Raw genomic sequence first — 17694 nt, 5'->3', positions numbered from 1 at the left:
CTATTTCTACACCTGCATGTTCCAGCTCTGCTCCTTTTTCTCTGGTACATTTGGTCCCTGAGATCTGTTCTATTGAAAGCTTCTTGGATAAGACTTCTCTGTATGTGTGTTTTTCCTACATGGGTATTTCCAAACATCCATCCCCTTTAAAGTTCAAGATCAGATTTAAACATGTCACTACATCTGAATGGTCTCTCTGGTTATAAAACAATTCTGAAAATTAAAATATCTCTGGACATTCATCCCCAGATGACGAGTACAATAACTTTCCCTTGGTCCAACTCAAACAAGTAATCCACGGAACTCACAGACTCTTTTGTTTCCATCCATTGTGTAACAATGCTTCCTTATGACATGTTTTTTTATTTATTATAGTTTTGCATCATCATTTAGCTTTTTAAGGGTTTATGTCATCATCTCTCCAGCTGTCATGTGAGCTCTTTGAGGGCAGAGATTATGTCTCATTTGCCTTTGTATTCTCCATTGTGCTTTTCACACAGCAAGTTCAACACTAAGAGGACATCAATAAGAAAATGTGTACAGTGATGTGCGTGGTGTGTCCTTATCCTGACAGGATTTTCTTATTGCTAGAGAGATGTCTTTTTCTAACTCTTATTTGTTTTCCATGCCCATTGATCTCAGCAAATTACTGACTCCCACTGGGCAGCCCAAACTAACACATAGCAAAAACAGGTAGCCCTCCAAAGGAGTCCATCCTTCATTTCAGCTGATCTCCCAACCCGGAACACAGCACAGAGTATAGGTCCTCAATACATATTGGTTGAATTTAACTGGAACTGAGAAAAAAATAACTTATTTTACTGGTCATCTTTAGTCTTTGTTTCATGGACTTGAACCTTCTCTAGGCTGAAGTGGGATGCTGGCACTGACCCCAGACTCTGTGCTTCTCCAATGACAGGTTCCTAACCACCGCCAGCATCTGAGTGGGTGAGAATGTCCTACTGTGAGAAGAAATGAACCCCGACAGCATCTCTTCCTTTTCACTTGTATCGAAATAACTTGATTCTGCTTAAATGTGGACAGAATGCTGTAGGTGTTACGTTAGGCATTACGATTAGAGTAGAAGCCTAAACAATAAGAGCAGAACCAGAGCAGTTGTGGTAGGGGCAGGTAGCACACTTTGGGGACAAGGTGCTGGTAGTTTGGGATAAGCCTACAGATCATATGACCACCATCTCCCCAAAGTATCATATGTTTCTTTGTTAAATTTCAAGAGAGGAAGAAATCCCAGTGTCATCACGGTGAATTAAATCCATGTGCTTACCTCTCCTCCTTTTCCAAATACCAATAACTTGACTAAAGAAACAGTCATTTCTCCATCTATCCTCCATGTAACCTATACTTTTGGAATGCCTACTCTGTGCCAGACATGGCTCTAGGTGCTAAAATAATTTTAAATCCTATTTAGAAAGAGAACTGGGGAGGGGGGAGGATGTGATATAGAATGACTGGTGGGTGGGGTGGCCACTCTAGATGGAATGGCTACAGAAGACCTTTCTGAGGAAGGGACACCGATGCCAAGTTAAACTTGAATGAAAAGAGAAGACAGCCATGTGAAAATCTGGGGAAGTGGTCCAGGAGCAGGGAACAGACAAATGTCTGGAGTTCAGTGAAATTAATAATAATAATAATAATAATAATAATAATAATAATAATAAAAATACCCTAAAACAACATAGTATATAGAGGCAAAGAAATTTCCTATCAGCAGATGACAAACTTAGAGAAAGATCGGGAAGATGAAGTGAACTGGTAACAACTGATTGAGAACCGCCTATGATTTCAGTGGGTCCTTCTGAGAAGAAAGTAGTGGGGTGTCCCCAACAGAAGCCTAGGGGATCCCCAAGCTCCTAGCAGCAGTACTAGAAGTAGAAGCTGTTGGACAGGGGGCATATGGAAGAAACTCAGAAAGGAGGAACACGGTCTCCACATGGCAGAGAGAATCTCCTAAGCAAAATTGTGTGTGTGTGGGGGGGGGAGGGGACTGTTTTTCACCAGCTTCTAATCTGGGCAACAAAACCAGAGGGTAGTGCTTCTGTAACCCAAGGGAGGAACAGCAAATATAGAGCAGAAAAGAGTTCAGTAAAGCAGGGAGACTTATAAAGACACTCCAGCTTTTCCTTACTTCTTACTAGCTTCTGCAGATCTAACCAGGTCCCCTAAGATTCTTCAGCAGAAGAAAGAAGAGTGGACTTATTGGGGAGCACCAGGGAGAGGAAACTGAAGAACTTTAGAAATCCCATCATGGCCTGAAAGGAGAGCACCTGGCTGCAGAGAAGTCATTAAGGGAGAAGGTGGGGACTCTACCTCCCATGGACCCTGTAGCCACCGGTCCCACTTAGAGAGGACCCAGTCTTTCGGTCTGTTACTGGGCCACATACCCAGGACCTAGGACCTAGAGGGGAGCCTTGCTGATTTACCTGTGCCCTCCCATTACCGTGTTTCCCCGAAAATAAGACCTAGCCGGACAATCAGCTCAATAATAAGACGGGGTCTTATGTTAATTTTTGCTCCAAAAGACGCATTAGAGTTGATTGTCCAGCTAGGTCTTAGTTTCGGGGAAACACGGTAATACTTGTACACCCAAAGAAGCCCTACAGCCACATTAACTTCTCAGAGGAGAGCCTATGGGGGGAACTCTGTGAACCACACCAGGAATTCTCAAACTGTGCTATGCCTCAGAATTGCCTAGAATGCTTGCTGAAAAATACAGCTAGCCAGAACCACCCCAGGGCATCTGTATTTTTAATGAGCATCCTAGGTGATTCTGATGCGCCCTGTGTTCCGAGAACCGGTGACTCCCACAATTGCTGAGGGAACCCTCACCAGCTACTGATACAGTCCATCCGGACCAGGGCTACACATCTGGGGGGATTACAAAAAACTAGCAAAAAAACAATACCCCACCACCAGAAATTCTTATTTAATTAGCCTGGGGAGGGGTCTGGGCACTTGTATTTTTCATAAATGCTCCAGGTGATTCTAGTACATAGCCAGGGTTGAAAGCTAAGACCTTCATTGATGAAAAACAGCAGCTTCTCCAAAGTGCTGGGTATATGAAACGACTGATCTGCTCCGAACAGTGATTGGAGTAATGAAACAATGACTAGGAACAATAGTTCTCTGATCAATAATCCCTGTGAAACAGACGAAGTGGCAGAAATGGAAGAGAAATACGGAAAAAAACCCATCTGTATCCCACCTTCAGAAGGATTCAAGAGGCTAAACATCAGTGGAACAGAGCAGGCTGCTAAGAAAAAGGAGTCCAAGAAATAGTAAAAATTCCTAGAAATGAAAAGCATGATTGTCAACGACCCCTCCTAACACTTATGATGAAAAGAAAAACTCATTAAAGTATAAAATCTCAGAATGGACACCACTGAAAACCAAACTGGTGACTGAAGAGTAATTCAAGGAATCCTATCCTTGAATATAGAATAAAAAGGCTAATAGGGAAAAGATAAGAGTTATGGCTGCTCCATCTGAGAGGCCCAGGATTCCTACAAAAGGACTTCCTGAAAAGAGTGGAGAGAATGGAAAACAGAATAGCAGTAATTAAAAAAAAAAAAAAAAAAGAAAAGAAAAGAAAACATCCCGAGTTAAAGAAAGATTTAAGTTCTCGGATCAGATTAGGGCAAGTTTATTTATAAAAAGTCAGGCCCATAGAACTTAATATGTATTTATGTTCCAACAGCTTAGTAACTACTGGAAATACATATACATTGAAAGAACAATAAATATATTTTCTTCATTCTTATTTTCTTCATTCTTAAATAAGCACATGTGCACTGTTGAGCACTGTACATCTTTTCAAACTTTAGAATCATCACCCTCGTTTCCTATTCTTTGTTGATTTTTGCCCAGTACTTGTTTTTTTTTATCACAGCAACTGCCCTGAAACCACAGATTTGCAAAGACATGACATCACCGGGGGGAGTGGAATGTGATCTAAAATGTTGAAAACGGTAATCTACCTTACCTTGTAGCTAGTTTATGCTGTATCTGACATATGTCACATGTCACTGTGTTTCCCTCAAAGGATTAGCATGTCCCGTGGTAACCCTGTGAGGTCCCTGCAGTGGCCCAGTCAGCCCTGGTGCAGTTTGGGAACCATGGCATTAGATTGTAAACAAAGGTTCTTTCTGGACAATGAGAGTAGGTTGAAGGAGGAGAGAATTTTCTTCATTATGCATGTCTGACTAGTTTGGACTTTTTAATAATAGGAACCCATAAAGTTTTTCCATTTCAAGAAAAGAAGCCAGAAAAACAGCAAGAGTGAAAGCAAATGAGAGCGATATAAAGAAATGAGAAATGAAATAAAAAGTCGTCTGGCAGAGGGACAGAAGGTGTACAGACATAGCGCACCAGTTTTGTCTGTGCGTTTCCTTCTGTAATTGGGAACATGGTCCAAGTCCCTCTGGGCTTGGCTTCCTCAGGTATTAGGTAAACACACGAGGGTCCCTCACAGGTGAGGAGATACTGGATGGAACTGCCGCTGCTAGTTACAGGAGAGCAGAGTGATGAAAACCACGGCTCTGGAATCCTCTGTCTAGGTTCCAATGCCAACTCTGGCAGCTACTTGCTGTGTGACCTTGAGCAAGTTTATTAACTCTTCTGTGCCTTAGTTGCCTCATCTGTTCAACGGTGAGAATAATAATGTTTACCAGGTGTGGGGATTCCGTGCAAGACACTTAATATATGGCCAGTCCCAAGTAAGTGCTAGCTATTATTGTTGCTGTTGACTGATACATTAAAAACAAACAAACAAACCAATTGGCCAACAGATTCTTTCCTTCCAGCAATTAGAACTAGGAAATGTGAGGGACTGTCCCTGCTGTCATGACGTTCGAAGGGTCAGAGAGAGGGACACCACAAAGGATCCGTGTCCAAATCAAAGCTATAAGGAGATAGGAACCACAAGTCAGCAGAACTCAGTGGGGAGGTTATTTGAGGAGTTTCTGTTCTAGTGATAAAGCCAAATTAAGATAGGGAATAATGTAATCTCACAATCTCATGAATTTTTTCCACCTCTCTCGCATTCCCAATCATTAAAACTTTTTTTTTTTTTTTTTTTTTTTTTTTTTTTTTTTACCTCATCTCTATGTCCCATAAGGCGATATCGTCACTGATCCAGGGATTGGATGGCTCAGCTGGCGTTATTAAAGGATCGTATTCCACGTACTGTTCCGTGTAAGCAATTAAGCTGCAGGAGGGAAGCAGAGCAAAGAATGCCACTGATTTCCTATAAAAACTTTTCTTCTATTTACACACACATGATATTCAGTCTTAATATAATTCCAATTTTAGTATATATGCTGCCGAAGCAAGCACAGTCTTAACACAATTCTAAATCAAAGGGAAAAAATTACCACCACTCCCAGTTCCGACACTGTGTTCCTTAGCCCTTGTTCCCTTCTCATTGTGAGCGTATCATTTTGCATCGCTGCAGTCATGGTATACAGACACACTTTATATCTTTTTCCCACTTAACGCTTTCCCTGCACCTTGGTGCATCACTCCCTGGTATGGTAGCCTTACTGATACACTAGCCCAAACCTGCTTTTGTATCACTCTCTGACATTGACTACAGGTCTCAAGGCATCTGGGACACACAGAGGGTGCTACATTCCTCCAGGCTGCCAACCCAACATTCCCGACTGGAGGGCTTTCTTATTGCAAAGACTTACATCCTGGGAGACTATAGGAGTTAATATATTATAATCATTTTCCCAAAAGCAACTTAGTTTTTCTAGTTATCATTTAAATAGCTACATAATCTTTCTAAGCAAAAAATTTATTTTTATCAAAATGCATGTAGTTAAAACAATAAAATAGTACTAACTGCTTTCACGTACGAAAAAGCAATAGCAATGTTTTTTTCCTCCTATCCCTTCTCACAGAGGCATCTACTTTCTACCCTTCTGTTTCTTTTAGCATTTACCTGTATATTGCTAAATTATATGATTTGATAGCTGTTCTTGATTCTCAATTTTAATTGAGGATTAACTCTCTACTCACCAGTCCCCAACTCTCCTTACTATTTACGGTAATGATCCTCCAAATAGATTTACATAATAATTTTTGTTAAATCAGTAATCACTAAACTAGATAAAAATTGTTTGCTGCTAACCTAAGGAACATATTACTTTTTTCAAGTGTTCTAAAAAATCTGTACAATATATAGCAATAATTTTTCCGTATCTTAAACATATCAGATAATTGGTCAGTTCTGTTCCCATTTCCTGGAGGCCCTCTTCCCAAAGTTTTGAGTCCTCTCGCTCCAATCTGGACTGTTTGTTTTATAGGCTTGATGCAAAATCATCATCCTGGGACTTCCTTCACCTTGGTGTTGAAGCTCTTGTGTCCTGGATTCCATGTCTATCTATTGGTCTTATTCTCTGGTTTTGTTGAAGCCCTTCCTTTAGTAGTTTCCTAAGAAAGGGTGAATAAAAGCTAAATATTTTGAGTCCTTGCAGGTCTAAAAGATTTTTCAGTTTATCTTTATATTTGACTAATAGTGCTGGACATGGAACCCTAGGTTAAAAATAATTTTATTTCAGAATTTTGAAGGCATTGCTTTGACTTTTTTTTTTTTTTTGGCACACAGTGTTACTATTGAGAAGTCTGGATCCATTTGATTCGAAACAGTCTCTTTTCTCTCTGGACTCAGAAACTTCTCTTTATCACTATAGTGTTCTGAAATTTCACCATGATCCTTGTTGGTTGTTTTTATTCACTGGGTATGATGTGCCCAGCTGGATAAAAAAAAAAAATTTCTCAGAAATATTCTTTTATTTCTTTCTTAATGTCAGACCCTTCATTTTTCCTTTCTACAATTCTGTTTTTGTTCAATGTTAGACATCTTGAATTGATTGATAATCTAATTTTCCTAAATTTTCCCTCCCATGTTGCTTCTTTTGGTCTTTTTATTTGATCGTGCTTCCAACCTTTCTTTTTACTTTTTAATTTGGGCTATCATTTTCTTGTTTCCAGAGTTCACTCTTGTTTTTCATAGTATCTAGTTCTTGTTTTACGGATGAAATGTCTTTTCATCTCTCTGAGGATATTAACACTATATTTTTATTTTCAGTGTCTTCTGTTGCTTGAATAGTTTTTGGTTCCTCCAATCCCTTTCTCTGTTTTGATCACACTCCTTCCTTCACACTGGGGTTTCCTTTGAGTGTCTGGAAAAATCTCTGGACATCCATTTGTGCTGAGGTACTAAAACCTGCTGGGAGGCTCAGGGTAGGTGTGTGGACAGGACCTGCCAAGTGATGGGCTTCACTGTTGCAGGGCAGGGCAGCTTGCCAGTCTTTTCACTAGAGCTCCAAATAAGGGAACTGGAATCTTTCCTCTGGGGACATCTAGTTTTATCTAGAGCAGGAGTAGGCAAACTTTTTCTGCAAGACTCGCATAGTAAATATTTTAGGCTTTGCTGGCCAGATGGTGTTTGTTGCAACTACTCAGCTCTTTTGTTGCAGCACAGAAGCAGTCGTAGACAATTCTTGACTGAATGCCTGTAACTGTGTTCCAATAAAACTTTACTTGCAAAAATAGGGAATGAAGTAGATTTGGCCCAGTGGTTGTAGTTTGCCAGTCTCTTGCCTATAGGCATATACATCTGGTTCCTGGAAGGCTGTGAACAGGACAGGGGTCGAGGGTCCCACAGCTCAGTATATAGACCTATGATTAATTCTCTTGTTTTCAGCTGGCCCTTTATGATGTATTGTGCCTGAGTTCTGAGCTAATGTAGTTCAGTTTCTCTGGAGAATAAACTGCCTCCCCCCAGTGGTAGGATGGTCTCCTGGTGGGACACAGTGGCTCCACAGACAGACTTCACCCGTCCCAAGAGGATTGTCCGCTGCCTCATCTTGCCTTCCATCGCCCTGGGTGCCTTAAAGAGCCAAGGGCAGATTTTGTTGGGCAAACTGGCTCACTTTGTTGTAATACTTAAACCTCTAACATCTAGGTTATAATGGTCTTCACTCTGTTCCCATCCATTTTCTTTTTTATTGAATTTTGAAATATTTCAGGCATACAGAAAGGTATAAAAATGTAAAAGGTATAAAAAGGTAAGACTATTACTTTTGAACTTATCACCCAATTAAAAAAATTAAAACATTATAGAGACAGAGGCCTGTGGTCATGCCCCTCCCCCAATTCCTCAGACTTTCTCTTTGACAAATTTGTTGAAACCATTAATTCAGTAATTTGTTGACTTTGTGAGTTCATACCATTTTTATTCCTTCACTGATATGTTGCTTTTGGGGAGGGAGAAAAGATAAATACATGTCCACAATATTGTCTGGAGTGAATTTATTATAATTTATGTAACCATTTCCTCTCTATTAGACACAAAGTTTTAATTCTGTAGTTATACATAGTACTATACAACACCATTGTTTACATTGGATTGTCCATCTTTTTGGTTATTTATTTAGAATTAACATCCATAAGTAGAATTATGAGGCCAAAACTTACGGATATTTTTATGGTTATTGATCCACTGACCGGGAAAAAAAATAAAACTTTCCCCTAAGCATTGCCAGCTTGCATGTCATGTTTCCTCTGCAATGGCAAATTCAGAGCCACCATTCCTACTACTGAATTGTCAAGGGCAAGCATGGTTAATTAACTTGCTGCTGAAAATGTGAAGAAATTAGCCAGCAGTTCCATCTCATTGTTACCCAAGGTATGGTCCACAAACCAGCAGCACAGGGGTCACCTGGGAGCTTATAAGAAATGAAGAATCGTAGGCCCTGTCCCAGGTCTACTGACTCAGAACCTGAATCCACCTATTCTTGAGCTGAGTCGCATCTCTGTACTTCCCAGAATTCAACTCTGCAGCCACTCCTTGTATTCTGTGAGCCGGTATATGCTTCTTTTAGCTGAACCAGGTTCAAGCTCAGGTTCTATTGCTTGGAACCATACTAATACAATTGAAACAGGGACGAGGGTGATGGGAATGTGAAGGCAAGTTCATCAAGGCAGCCCTCTGTAGGATTGGCCAGAGAGGTTTCCTCCTCCCAGATCACACTTCTTTGCAGTGCACAGACAACAAGATCAACAGGCTGCTTGGAACACACAGAGATGATGAACAGGCCAGGCAGGCAACAGGGAAGTAGCAATAGTTACTACCAAGCACTACTTGAGTCCGAAGTCAATATTAATAACTATAGAAAGACTTAAGATAGGACAGGAAAAGCACAAAACAGAGGCATGGAAAGACTTTGTAGAAAGCCTGGCACCCAATTATCTGTCCAGCATTGCTACTTGTACTGTTGTGTGCCAAGTGTTCTACAACGCTCTTTCCTCAAAAGTAGAATTGGGAGGTGCTACAGACTGAATTGTGTCCCCCCGCCATATATCACAGGTTAAAGCCCTAACCCCCAATGTGACTGTTTTAGGAGACAGGGTCTTTAAGGAGGTAATTAAGGTTAGATGAGTTCATAATGGTGGGAACCTAATCTGACAGGACTGTCCACGTAAGAACAGGAAGAGACGGCAGAGCTCTCTATGCAATGAGAGCACAGAGCAAAGGCCATGGGAGGGAGAAGGCAGTGGTCAGCAAGTCAGGAAAAGAGTCCTCACCAGAAACCAGCCCTGCCAGCACCTTGATCATAGACTTCCAGCCTCTGGAGCTGTGAGATAATAAACGTCTGTTTGTTTAAGCCACCTAGTCTGTGGGATTTTGTTATGGCAACCCTAGTGGACTAACACAGGAGATGGGAAAAAATAAACATTGGAAATCCAGAGGAAGTCCATGAGGAACAATATTTCTCATCAAACAATTTTAACATCTTTGTCCCCTTCCCCCTATCTCCTTCTGATTAGTAGTATACAGTTTTGTTATTTTCAAATGATAAATTCTCATATCATTAGAAGATGCTGACAACAACTGTTAGCATGTGTGCTACCCACCATCACTTGGCGTTTTGAAATAGTTGTTGGGTGGATGTGTGGATCTGGCTGATTTATGCACATACTGCTGCCCATTTCCTTGTAGTAAGTGGTAAACATTTGCCACACGGGGGTCAGGGGTACAGCCTGTGGTCGGTCAGTCATTCAGCTGACATTATTCAGCAGCTACTGGTGTCATGCAATAGTGAATAGCTCTCTGGATCACAGGAAAATGCTAGAACTGAGCTAACAGAAGTCATGGCTTCTAACTACATTAACCAGCCGTGGGTTATTCTATACACATGCATATTATAAGGGGGTGATTATATATACATTAGATATATAATGGGGGCTATTAATAGAGAAACTTTTTAGCTTAGGCTGCTAATTAAGTTCTACCTTCAATAAACTTGGAGAGGAAGAAAATGATAAAAGGGAATTTACAAAACTTATAGTCCTATCACTTGAAAAATTCTGAGAAAAAATGTTTCGATTTCATCCTCTCTCCTTTAACAATAAACAAACAAAAAAGACTCATAATTTTGCTACAAATTGTATAGAAAATGATGAAAAAGTATAACAGGTGAGTCAGAGTAAGAAGAGATGCTATCCATCATGGGTTGAGGGGTGCCCAGGAAGAAACCTGTGAGGTAATAGAAATTATAAATATTTGGTTTTTGACCCAGGTCCCTGACACAGGGCTCCTGAAACCCGTGGAATTTCCTGAGGAATAGGAGTGTATTTTGTTCAAATGAGGTGACCTTTGGTGGCTTCCTGGATAGGGGCAGGTCACGAGAAAGACCAAGCCATGATAAGAAGCTTGGAATTTTCAGCCCCACCCCCCCATTCTAGCTATTTCTACAGCTAGAAATAGAGCTATAGATTGACCAGGCCTATGATCAGAAGCTTCAGTAAAATCCAAATAATATGGAGTTTGGAGAGCTTGGAGTTTGGTGAACACATCCATGTATGGGGAGGGTAATGCACCCCAACTTCATGGGGACAAAAGCTCCTGCGCTTGAGTCCTTCCCAGACCTTGCCCTATGTATCTCTTCATCTGACTTTTCATCTATATCCTTTATCATATCCTTTAATAAACTGGGAAACATAAGTGTTTCCCTAAGTTCTGTGAGCCATTCTAGCAAATTAATCAAACCTAAGGAGGGGGTTATGGGAACCTCCAATTTGTAGCCAAACTGGAGAGAAGTTGTGGTAACCTGGGGACCTACTGCTGGCGATTGGTACCTGAAGGAGGGGAGGGCAGTGCTGGGGGACTGAGCCCTTAACTGGTGGGGTCTGACACAATCTCCAGGTAGAGAGTGTCAGACTGAGTTAAATTGTAGGACCTCCAGCTGGTGTGAGAGAACTGCTTGGTGTGGGGAAAACTCACATGTCTGTGTCAGAAATGTGGAGTGTGGTAGTAGTGTGAGAGTAGAGGAAAAAGCACTGGAGGAGGAAGACTGGGTTTTTCCCTATACAGACTCCCAAGAGTGAAGTATATACATGGAATTTGATCTCCACAGCAGGTGAGGGAGGAGGTGGGGAGATACTCTTAGGCTCCAGAGAAAACTAACAGTGAGGGATGGCTTGCAGGGAGTGATTAATCTAGGGAAAACAAGGTATGGAATGTAAAGCATTATGGGATAGGGACCATCATTTCTACTTTAAAAATACAACAAAAATGTGCTAAAACCCTCATTAGTAAATCAGGGCCTCTAAATGGGAAGAAACCTGGAGACTGCATGTGGAAAGGGGGGAACAGGAGAGTATATCTGCACGCCCTTGGGCATGCGCAGTTTCTAAGTCACTATGCATCCGAGGAAACCAGATAGGAAGAGGATCGGAGTAGAAAGGGAAATGAAGAGCAGAGCAGCACTGCACAGAGGGAAGAAGAAAGGTTAGTTCCCATTAACTCATTCACTAATTAATCTAATTTGTTTTTCACATTGGAGGAGGTGAGGGAGGAGAGAGAATATTAAGAAAACTCCTTAATTGCAGGTCACCTACAGAAAATTTAATCAGTAGAGGAACTCAGGATGACTGAAGGGGTGTGAAGGTGAATTTAGCCCTGCAGAAAGAAGAGTATATGCCAGGCCAGGTATCACAGCCTTTCTAGATCTTGGTCTGGATACAGTCACCCTGACTATAACTACCTCCGATCTTTTCTGTCACCTAAGATGGGCCGGGAGAAAGGAGAAGCAAGGACCCCACGGTATCTGGAATCACATAAAAGCAAAGTTGCAATAATCTCTTTGGCTCCTGTTTTTTCCTCCCCTGAAACTATCATTAGACTTTAAGTTCATGGATTTCTATCACCCTAGCAGGTTTTTAATGGACCCTTAGTGTATGCAGTCCCTTGTTGTCTTATCTCATTTTATTAATTACATTTGATGATCACGGAGGGTCAGGAGGCCGAGGAGGAACCAGCATCCAATTTCAGGCAGCAGCAGCGATATCGAGATGAGCAAGATGATGATAAAAAATCAATTCAGCAGTCAGCTGTGATGGGGTGTAGGGTAAGGATGAGTCAAGTACAGGAGCAGATATACAAGGACCCCACTCCATCTCTTTGTGTGGGGCAGTGTGGTACGATTCCTGCAGAGACTTGCTCAGTGCCACTATGAAATCTCTGGGGACACCTAGCAAAACACAGAGCCTTTCCAGACCGTTTGGAACTAGAACATAAATTTTTGCATTTGCATATTTGGTTTGTCAACTGCTATAAGCCTTCGGTGAATAAACAAGGGACTCCTTGAGGACTCTTGCAAAGAAGAGTAAGACCTCTTTTATTTGACAACTTTAACTATTGAAAGAACATAGGTGAGATAAGTGACCAAAAGGGTCTCTGAGCAGAGTGTACAATGAAAATAAACTCTATGCCTCAAGGCTCCTTGTCTGTTACTCGGAAGAGACACCTCTCAGAAAAGACTCTTGCATTAGAACCAAGGCTGTCGTGCGGGGTGTCCGGCGGGGCGGCCTGCAGGGTCTCTGCTCCCGCTCCCCACATAAGAACGCAGGACATGGTGAGGCCAAAAAGGAACACCCACAGAGCCACAGGTAGGGAAGTCATACCACTATGGTCTCACTGGAGGCTGGGTTTACACGACGTGTGACCTGCTGTCCGCTTTGCTGCCAACCGACCAACTCTCCTTGACTCTCCTTACTCTCCTTCAGTCTCCCCCTTCACTCTCCTCGGCTCCCCTCCGTAGCCGCGGCAGTTATATCAGTGACCAATGGCTTAATGGCTACAGCTGATGGCCAACCAGCCACAGCTGACGGCCATCCACTATCTGAGCCAGCACCTCTCCACATGAGGCCGAGAGCCTGGAAACTGCTTTCTGGGGCTCTGTCCCCACAAAGGCTAAGGAGCTTGGCTATCTGATGTCCTAGTATGATAGATCAATGTAAAAAATGAAGTCTATTTCCCCAGTCCTTGAATCTGGTCTGGGCTTGTGACTTGTTTTAGCCAATAAAATGCAGCAGAAGTGCCGTGACTGAGTGCCATTTCTAAGCCACAAGAGGCTTGACATGCTTTTGCGCTCTCTCTTGGAATCCTGCCAGACCTATGTAAACAAGGTCAGCCTGTGGGAGGATGAGAGACCATGTGAGGAGAGCCCAGTTGTCCCAGCTGAGGTCAATCCTAAACCAGCTGAAGCCAAACATGTGAGAGAGCCTAGCTCAGATCACCAAGCTGCCTACCCAACCCACAGCTGCACACAGACACCAGGGGGAGCCAAATGGAGCCAACTGGCACACAGGGGAGTGGTAGTAAATGCCCATTGTCTGAAGCCACTACGTTGAGGTAGTTTGTTACTCAGCAACAGCTAACTGATACACCTCGCTTATTACAGATTGGAAATAGGGGCTGGTAAGATGCGGGGAGGAAGGGCTACTGGAGACAAGTATGTTGACAGGAACAAGAGATAGAGTCTCATTTAAAATAGGTAAAATAAAAAGCTTAAGGTGTTAAGCGTTATTTATCTGGATAATTCATTTGTGTGTTCAGGTACTGTGATTGGCTGGCCATCAGCTGTGGCTAGTTGGCCGTCAGCTGTAACCAGTGAGCCACTGGCCACTAATATGTATTTCTGCTGTGGCTACACTAGCATAAAATGGGGGGCTAGCAAGAAGACGGTGGCTGGCAAGTGTGGATTGCAGTTAGGACGGCGGGTTGTGGACAGTGTGGCTCCTGCTTCCTGTGTCTCCAACCTAGCCGCCAGTAAGAATGTAGTGGTATGATTCCCGTATCTATGCTCCATGGGTGTTCCTGTTTGGCCTCACATGTCCTGCGTTGTCGTGTGGGGAGCAGGACCAGAGACCCCGCCTGACACCCTGCCTGACAACCTCAGACTGGCTTTTGTACTATTTCCAGATGTAAAAGGCAGCCTAGGAAATGTATGTTGGTTGCCATGATATTGGCATTTTGGGAACATTTAATCACTCTGTGGAAACAGTGGGACAGACAGTTGAAACTGGGATGACCCAAGAAAAATCTAAGCAGAAGAGCCAGCCTCCCTCCCTTAAAGCACCACGTCATTGGGGCCACAGAGGCAGTCAAGGGGGACACACATGTTGTGGACAGCAGGGTCAGGTTTAGGCAGCATGCAGGGCTCTCTGTTCAGGGGACTAAGAAGAAAGAGGGCGGGAAGAACTGCATTAGCACAAAGCTGTCACCTTCACTCCTTCGCCTGCCCTTTGTTCCTCAGAACACCATCCACCCTGTTCTTTCCATCTCATGCACTTGAATTCTGCTCCTTTTCAAAGCACCAGTAAGCACCACACTGGAAAATAACGATTGTTCACATTCATTGCATGCATAGTAAGTGCCAAAGACTGGACCAAGCTCATGCCTGGATTAACTCATTAATCCTGTAAGTTAAGCAATATTGCTCTCGCCCCTTTAATGACCCGAAACAGAGGCACAGAGAGAGGAAGCAACCTGCCTAAGGTCACACAGAAAATGGCAGAGGCAGGAACCGAACCCTGATGGCTGGCTCCACACCTACTCCCTAAATTGTTTCCTTATTCCCTTCCCAGCGGAACCTGGCTGCAACCTTTGAGCCAATCCTGACTCTTGCCTTTTCAAAACCGGACCTTCACATCACCAGCCCTCCCACCACTCCCCAACATCAGTTCTCAGGGAACTAAGTAAAAAAACGGGGTGGACCTGTTCCCAGGGGATGAGGTCTTTTGCTGATGGCTTTTGGCTAATTACCACTGCTCACCTGGAGCAGGCCCAGGGAAACCAAATCCAGCATGGGGGTGTGTGTTCCCACGTGAAACAGCTCTGCTTTCACCTCCAGTGAGCAGAGCAGGGGCACCCAAGGCCAGCTGCCAGTGCCACCTCCCTGTTCCCTACCCCCACAGAGCCGCTGACAGACGAGGGCTCTAGGCTGCTTTATCTCCTGCTAACACCCGGCTCCTCTCCCTCCCCTTCTTTATCTGGGTGTTTCCTTGTGGCTCTAATGAAAAATCCTTGTGTCACATTGAAAAGTTGCCAGTTATTGCTGTTGGGAATAAAATCCAGTCTCTGCTGGGTGGAGACTCAGGAAAGCCGCAAACTGGGGAGTGAGGAGTGGCTGCTTAGAGAAGTGTCTTCAGTGTAAGCAGCCTCCCAAACATAATGAGAGGTCACCAGGTGGTGCCCCTCCCTGACAGCACACAAACAAACAAACACTTGGCCCTGCCAGGCTCCCTCCCCCACTTTCTGCCTCAGCACACCTGCCTTGTGTGGGCCTCCCCCATGCTGACTGGTTCCGCCTCTTTCCTCACACCCAAAGGACAAGATGGAGCTGGGTGTCCCTTCTGATGGGAGCGCTCAGGTGGCTTCACCAAATCCTCAGAGACCTGGTCAGTACACTTGCACATTATTCAAAATGCAGGTTCCTCAGATCTACCAGGAACCACTGAATCCAAATCCCCAGGACGAGGGTTTGGGGGTGTCCATTCTTCTCCCCCCGCCCCCACCTGGGTCATCACGCTCAAAACCACTGGCCCCATGGAAAAATGCTCCCACATACACTCTCCTGGGATTGCAGACTCTGAGGTGCCCTTCGAAGACCGGCATTGCTAGCACTGACCCTTACAGGGTACCAGGACAGCCATTCTTGTCCGTGTTTCACAGAGAAATAAGCTCGTAGTTCCTCACAGGCCATGACACCAATGATGTCGAGGTCATCCCCGCTATGTCACTCACAGGCTCTCTTTTGGGACAAACACAACCACAATGAGATTTAAAAAGCAAAGATGTGGTACATATGTGCAATGGAATGTTACCCGGCCTTAAGATGAAAGACTGCCATTTGCGACAACTGACTCTGGGTGGGGAACACACAATGCTATATATAGATGATGTATTACAGAATCCTACACTTGAAACCTATGTAATTTTACTAGCCAATAAATTTAATAAAGATGAAAAACTTAAAACATAAAAACAAGCAATTTTAGAGCGTGGTACTCCAGAAGCCCCATGTTCTGACAGTGGGGTGCGGTGGCTCCTTAGCCTACAGAGTTAGATGAAACTGTGACTCCAGAACAATTGGTGTCTAGTGTAAGCTGAGCCATGGCGACCTTCTGAAGCATTTAGATCAGGGAAAAGAGCAGTACCCGTGATTCTCCATGGAGTTGCTTTGTACCATTTTCTCTGGGGACATTTAGCAATGTCAAATTGTCACAATTGTGGGCCTTTCGTCATCTAATAGGTAAAGAGAGGTCAGGAATGCTGCCAAATATCCAATAACGCACAGGACAGCCTCCTGCAACAAAGAAATATTCCATCTAGAATATCAGTGGTTACACTACTGAGAGACGCTGGAATAGATACGAGATGGCATCCAAGACATGAACCCACATTCAGGGGTGTCCTTGGCCACCTGGAGGCAGAGCCTTAATTCAGGGTTGGGCTTTGGGAGTAAGGTTTTCTTAGCCTCGATTTGTTATTTATCTAGAAAGGGGGGGCCAGCAGAGAAAGGCTTACAGGTTGAACACACAGCCAGCCCTCTGTGTGCGCTGGACTTAGAGATCCACTTTACTCTGATAGCCAATAAATACTAAGACCCAACTGAAGCCCTTGAACCTTCAGATATTGGTCACAGCTTTAGCAGTCGTATATGGATGAGTAAACGTTCAGTTTGGGGCTGCCCGATCAGATTTATTCCATATAGATTCCCCAGGTGGCCTCCCCTCTTCACTCAGAATTCAAAAACAGACTATTTAGTTGACAAAATTGAGTCTCCCACGAGTTAACAGAGTGGAACCAGCCACTGGTGCAGATTGGAGCACAAATACTCCTGCGGAAGCCAGGCTGGAGGTGCCAAATATTTTCTTTACAGTTGATTCGATGCAGTTCAGTGGTTGATGGTGTGTGGAGGCGGAACGCCTCCTGATGGTCCAGTCCCCTCCTGTTTGCACAGCTAGCACCTCAAAGGGCATGCAATTTCCTTCTCCCTATAAAGTGAATCTGGGTATTTTATAGCTGAGCGGGGAGCAATTTCATTTGAATTAATCAAGAGGCTGAAGGCAAAAGTGCATTATGTAGCTTTTAAGGACATGCAACCTTGATTGTCAAGGTCCCATGGCCGTCCCTGGAAAAGTGTTAGCAACAGAACATTTCTTGACATCACTCAGCAGAGGTCTGCTGTCTTAGTTGTACTCACATGGGCTCTGGTATTTTTCACTCATCACTTTAAGGAATGCCTACGGTCTGCCTCTTGGCATGGTACGCACTTATTAGCCACAACCCCATAACATTTCTCCTTTGTTAAATTAGAA

At 43.5% G+C, this 17694-nt stretch overlaps 1 protein-coding gene across 10 annotated transcripts in view; it reads right to left on the bottom strand.

The window, feature by feature from the left end:
* Positions 1-17694, bottom strand: part of RGS6 (regulator of G protein signaling 6) — a 464887-nt gene that overhangs the window by 55886 nt on the left and 391307 nt on the right. For all 10 annotated transcript variants that reach the window (XM_081050402.1, XM_081050408.1, XM_081050404.1 and 7 more), the window contains one exon: positions 5114-5224. In XM_081050402.1, coding sequence (XP_080906528.1) covers positions 5114-5224 — 111 coding nt within the window. The remainder of the gene's footprint in view (positions 1-5113; positions 5225-17694) is intronic.

Source organism: Rhinolophus hipposideros (genome assembly GCF_964194185.1).
Source record: "Rhinolophus hipposideros genome assembly, chromosome: 5".
Lineage (NCBI taxonomy): Eukaryota > Metazoa > Chordata > Mammalia > Chiroptera > Rhinolophidae > Rhinolophus > Rhinolophus hipposideros.
The sequence above is the reverse complement of the archived record's forward strand: the minus strand, read 5'-3'. Positions and strand labels throughout refer to the sequence as shown.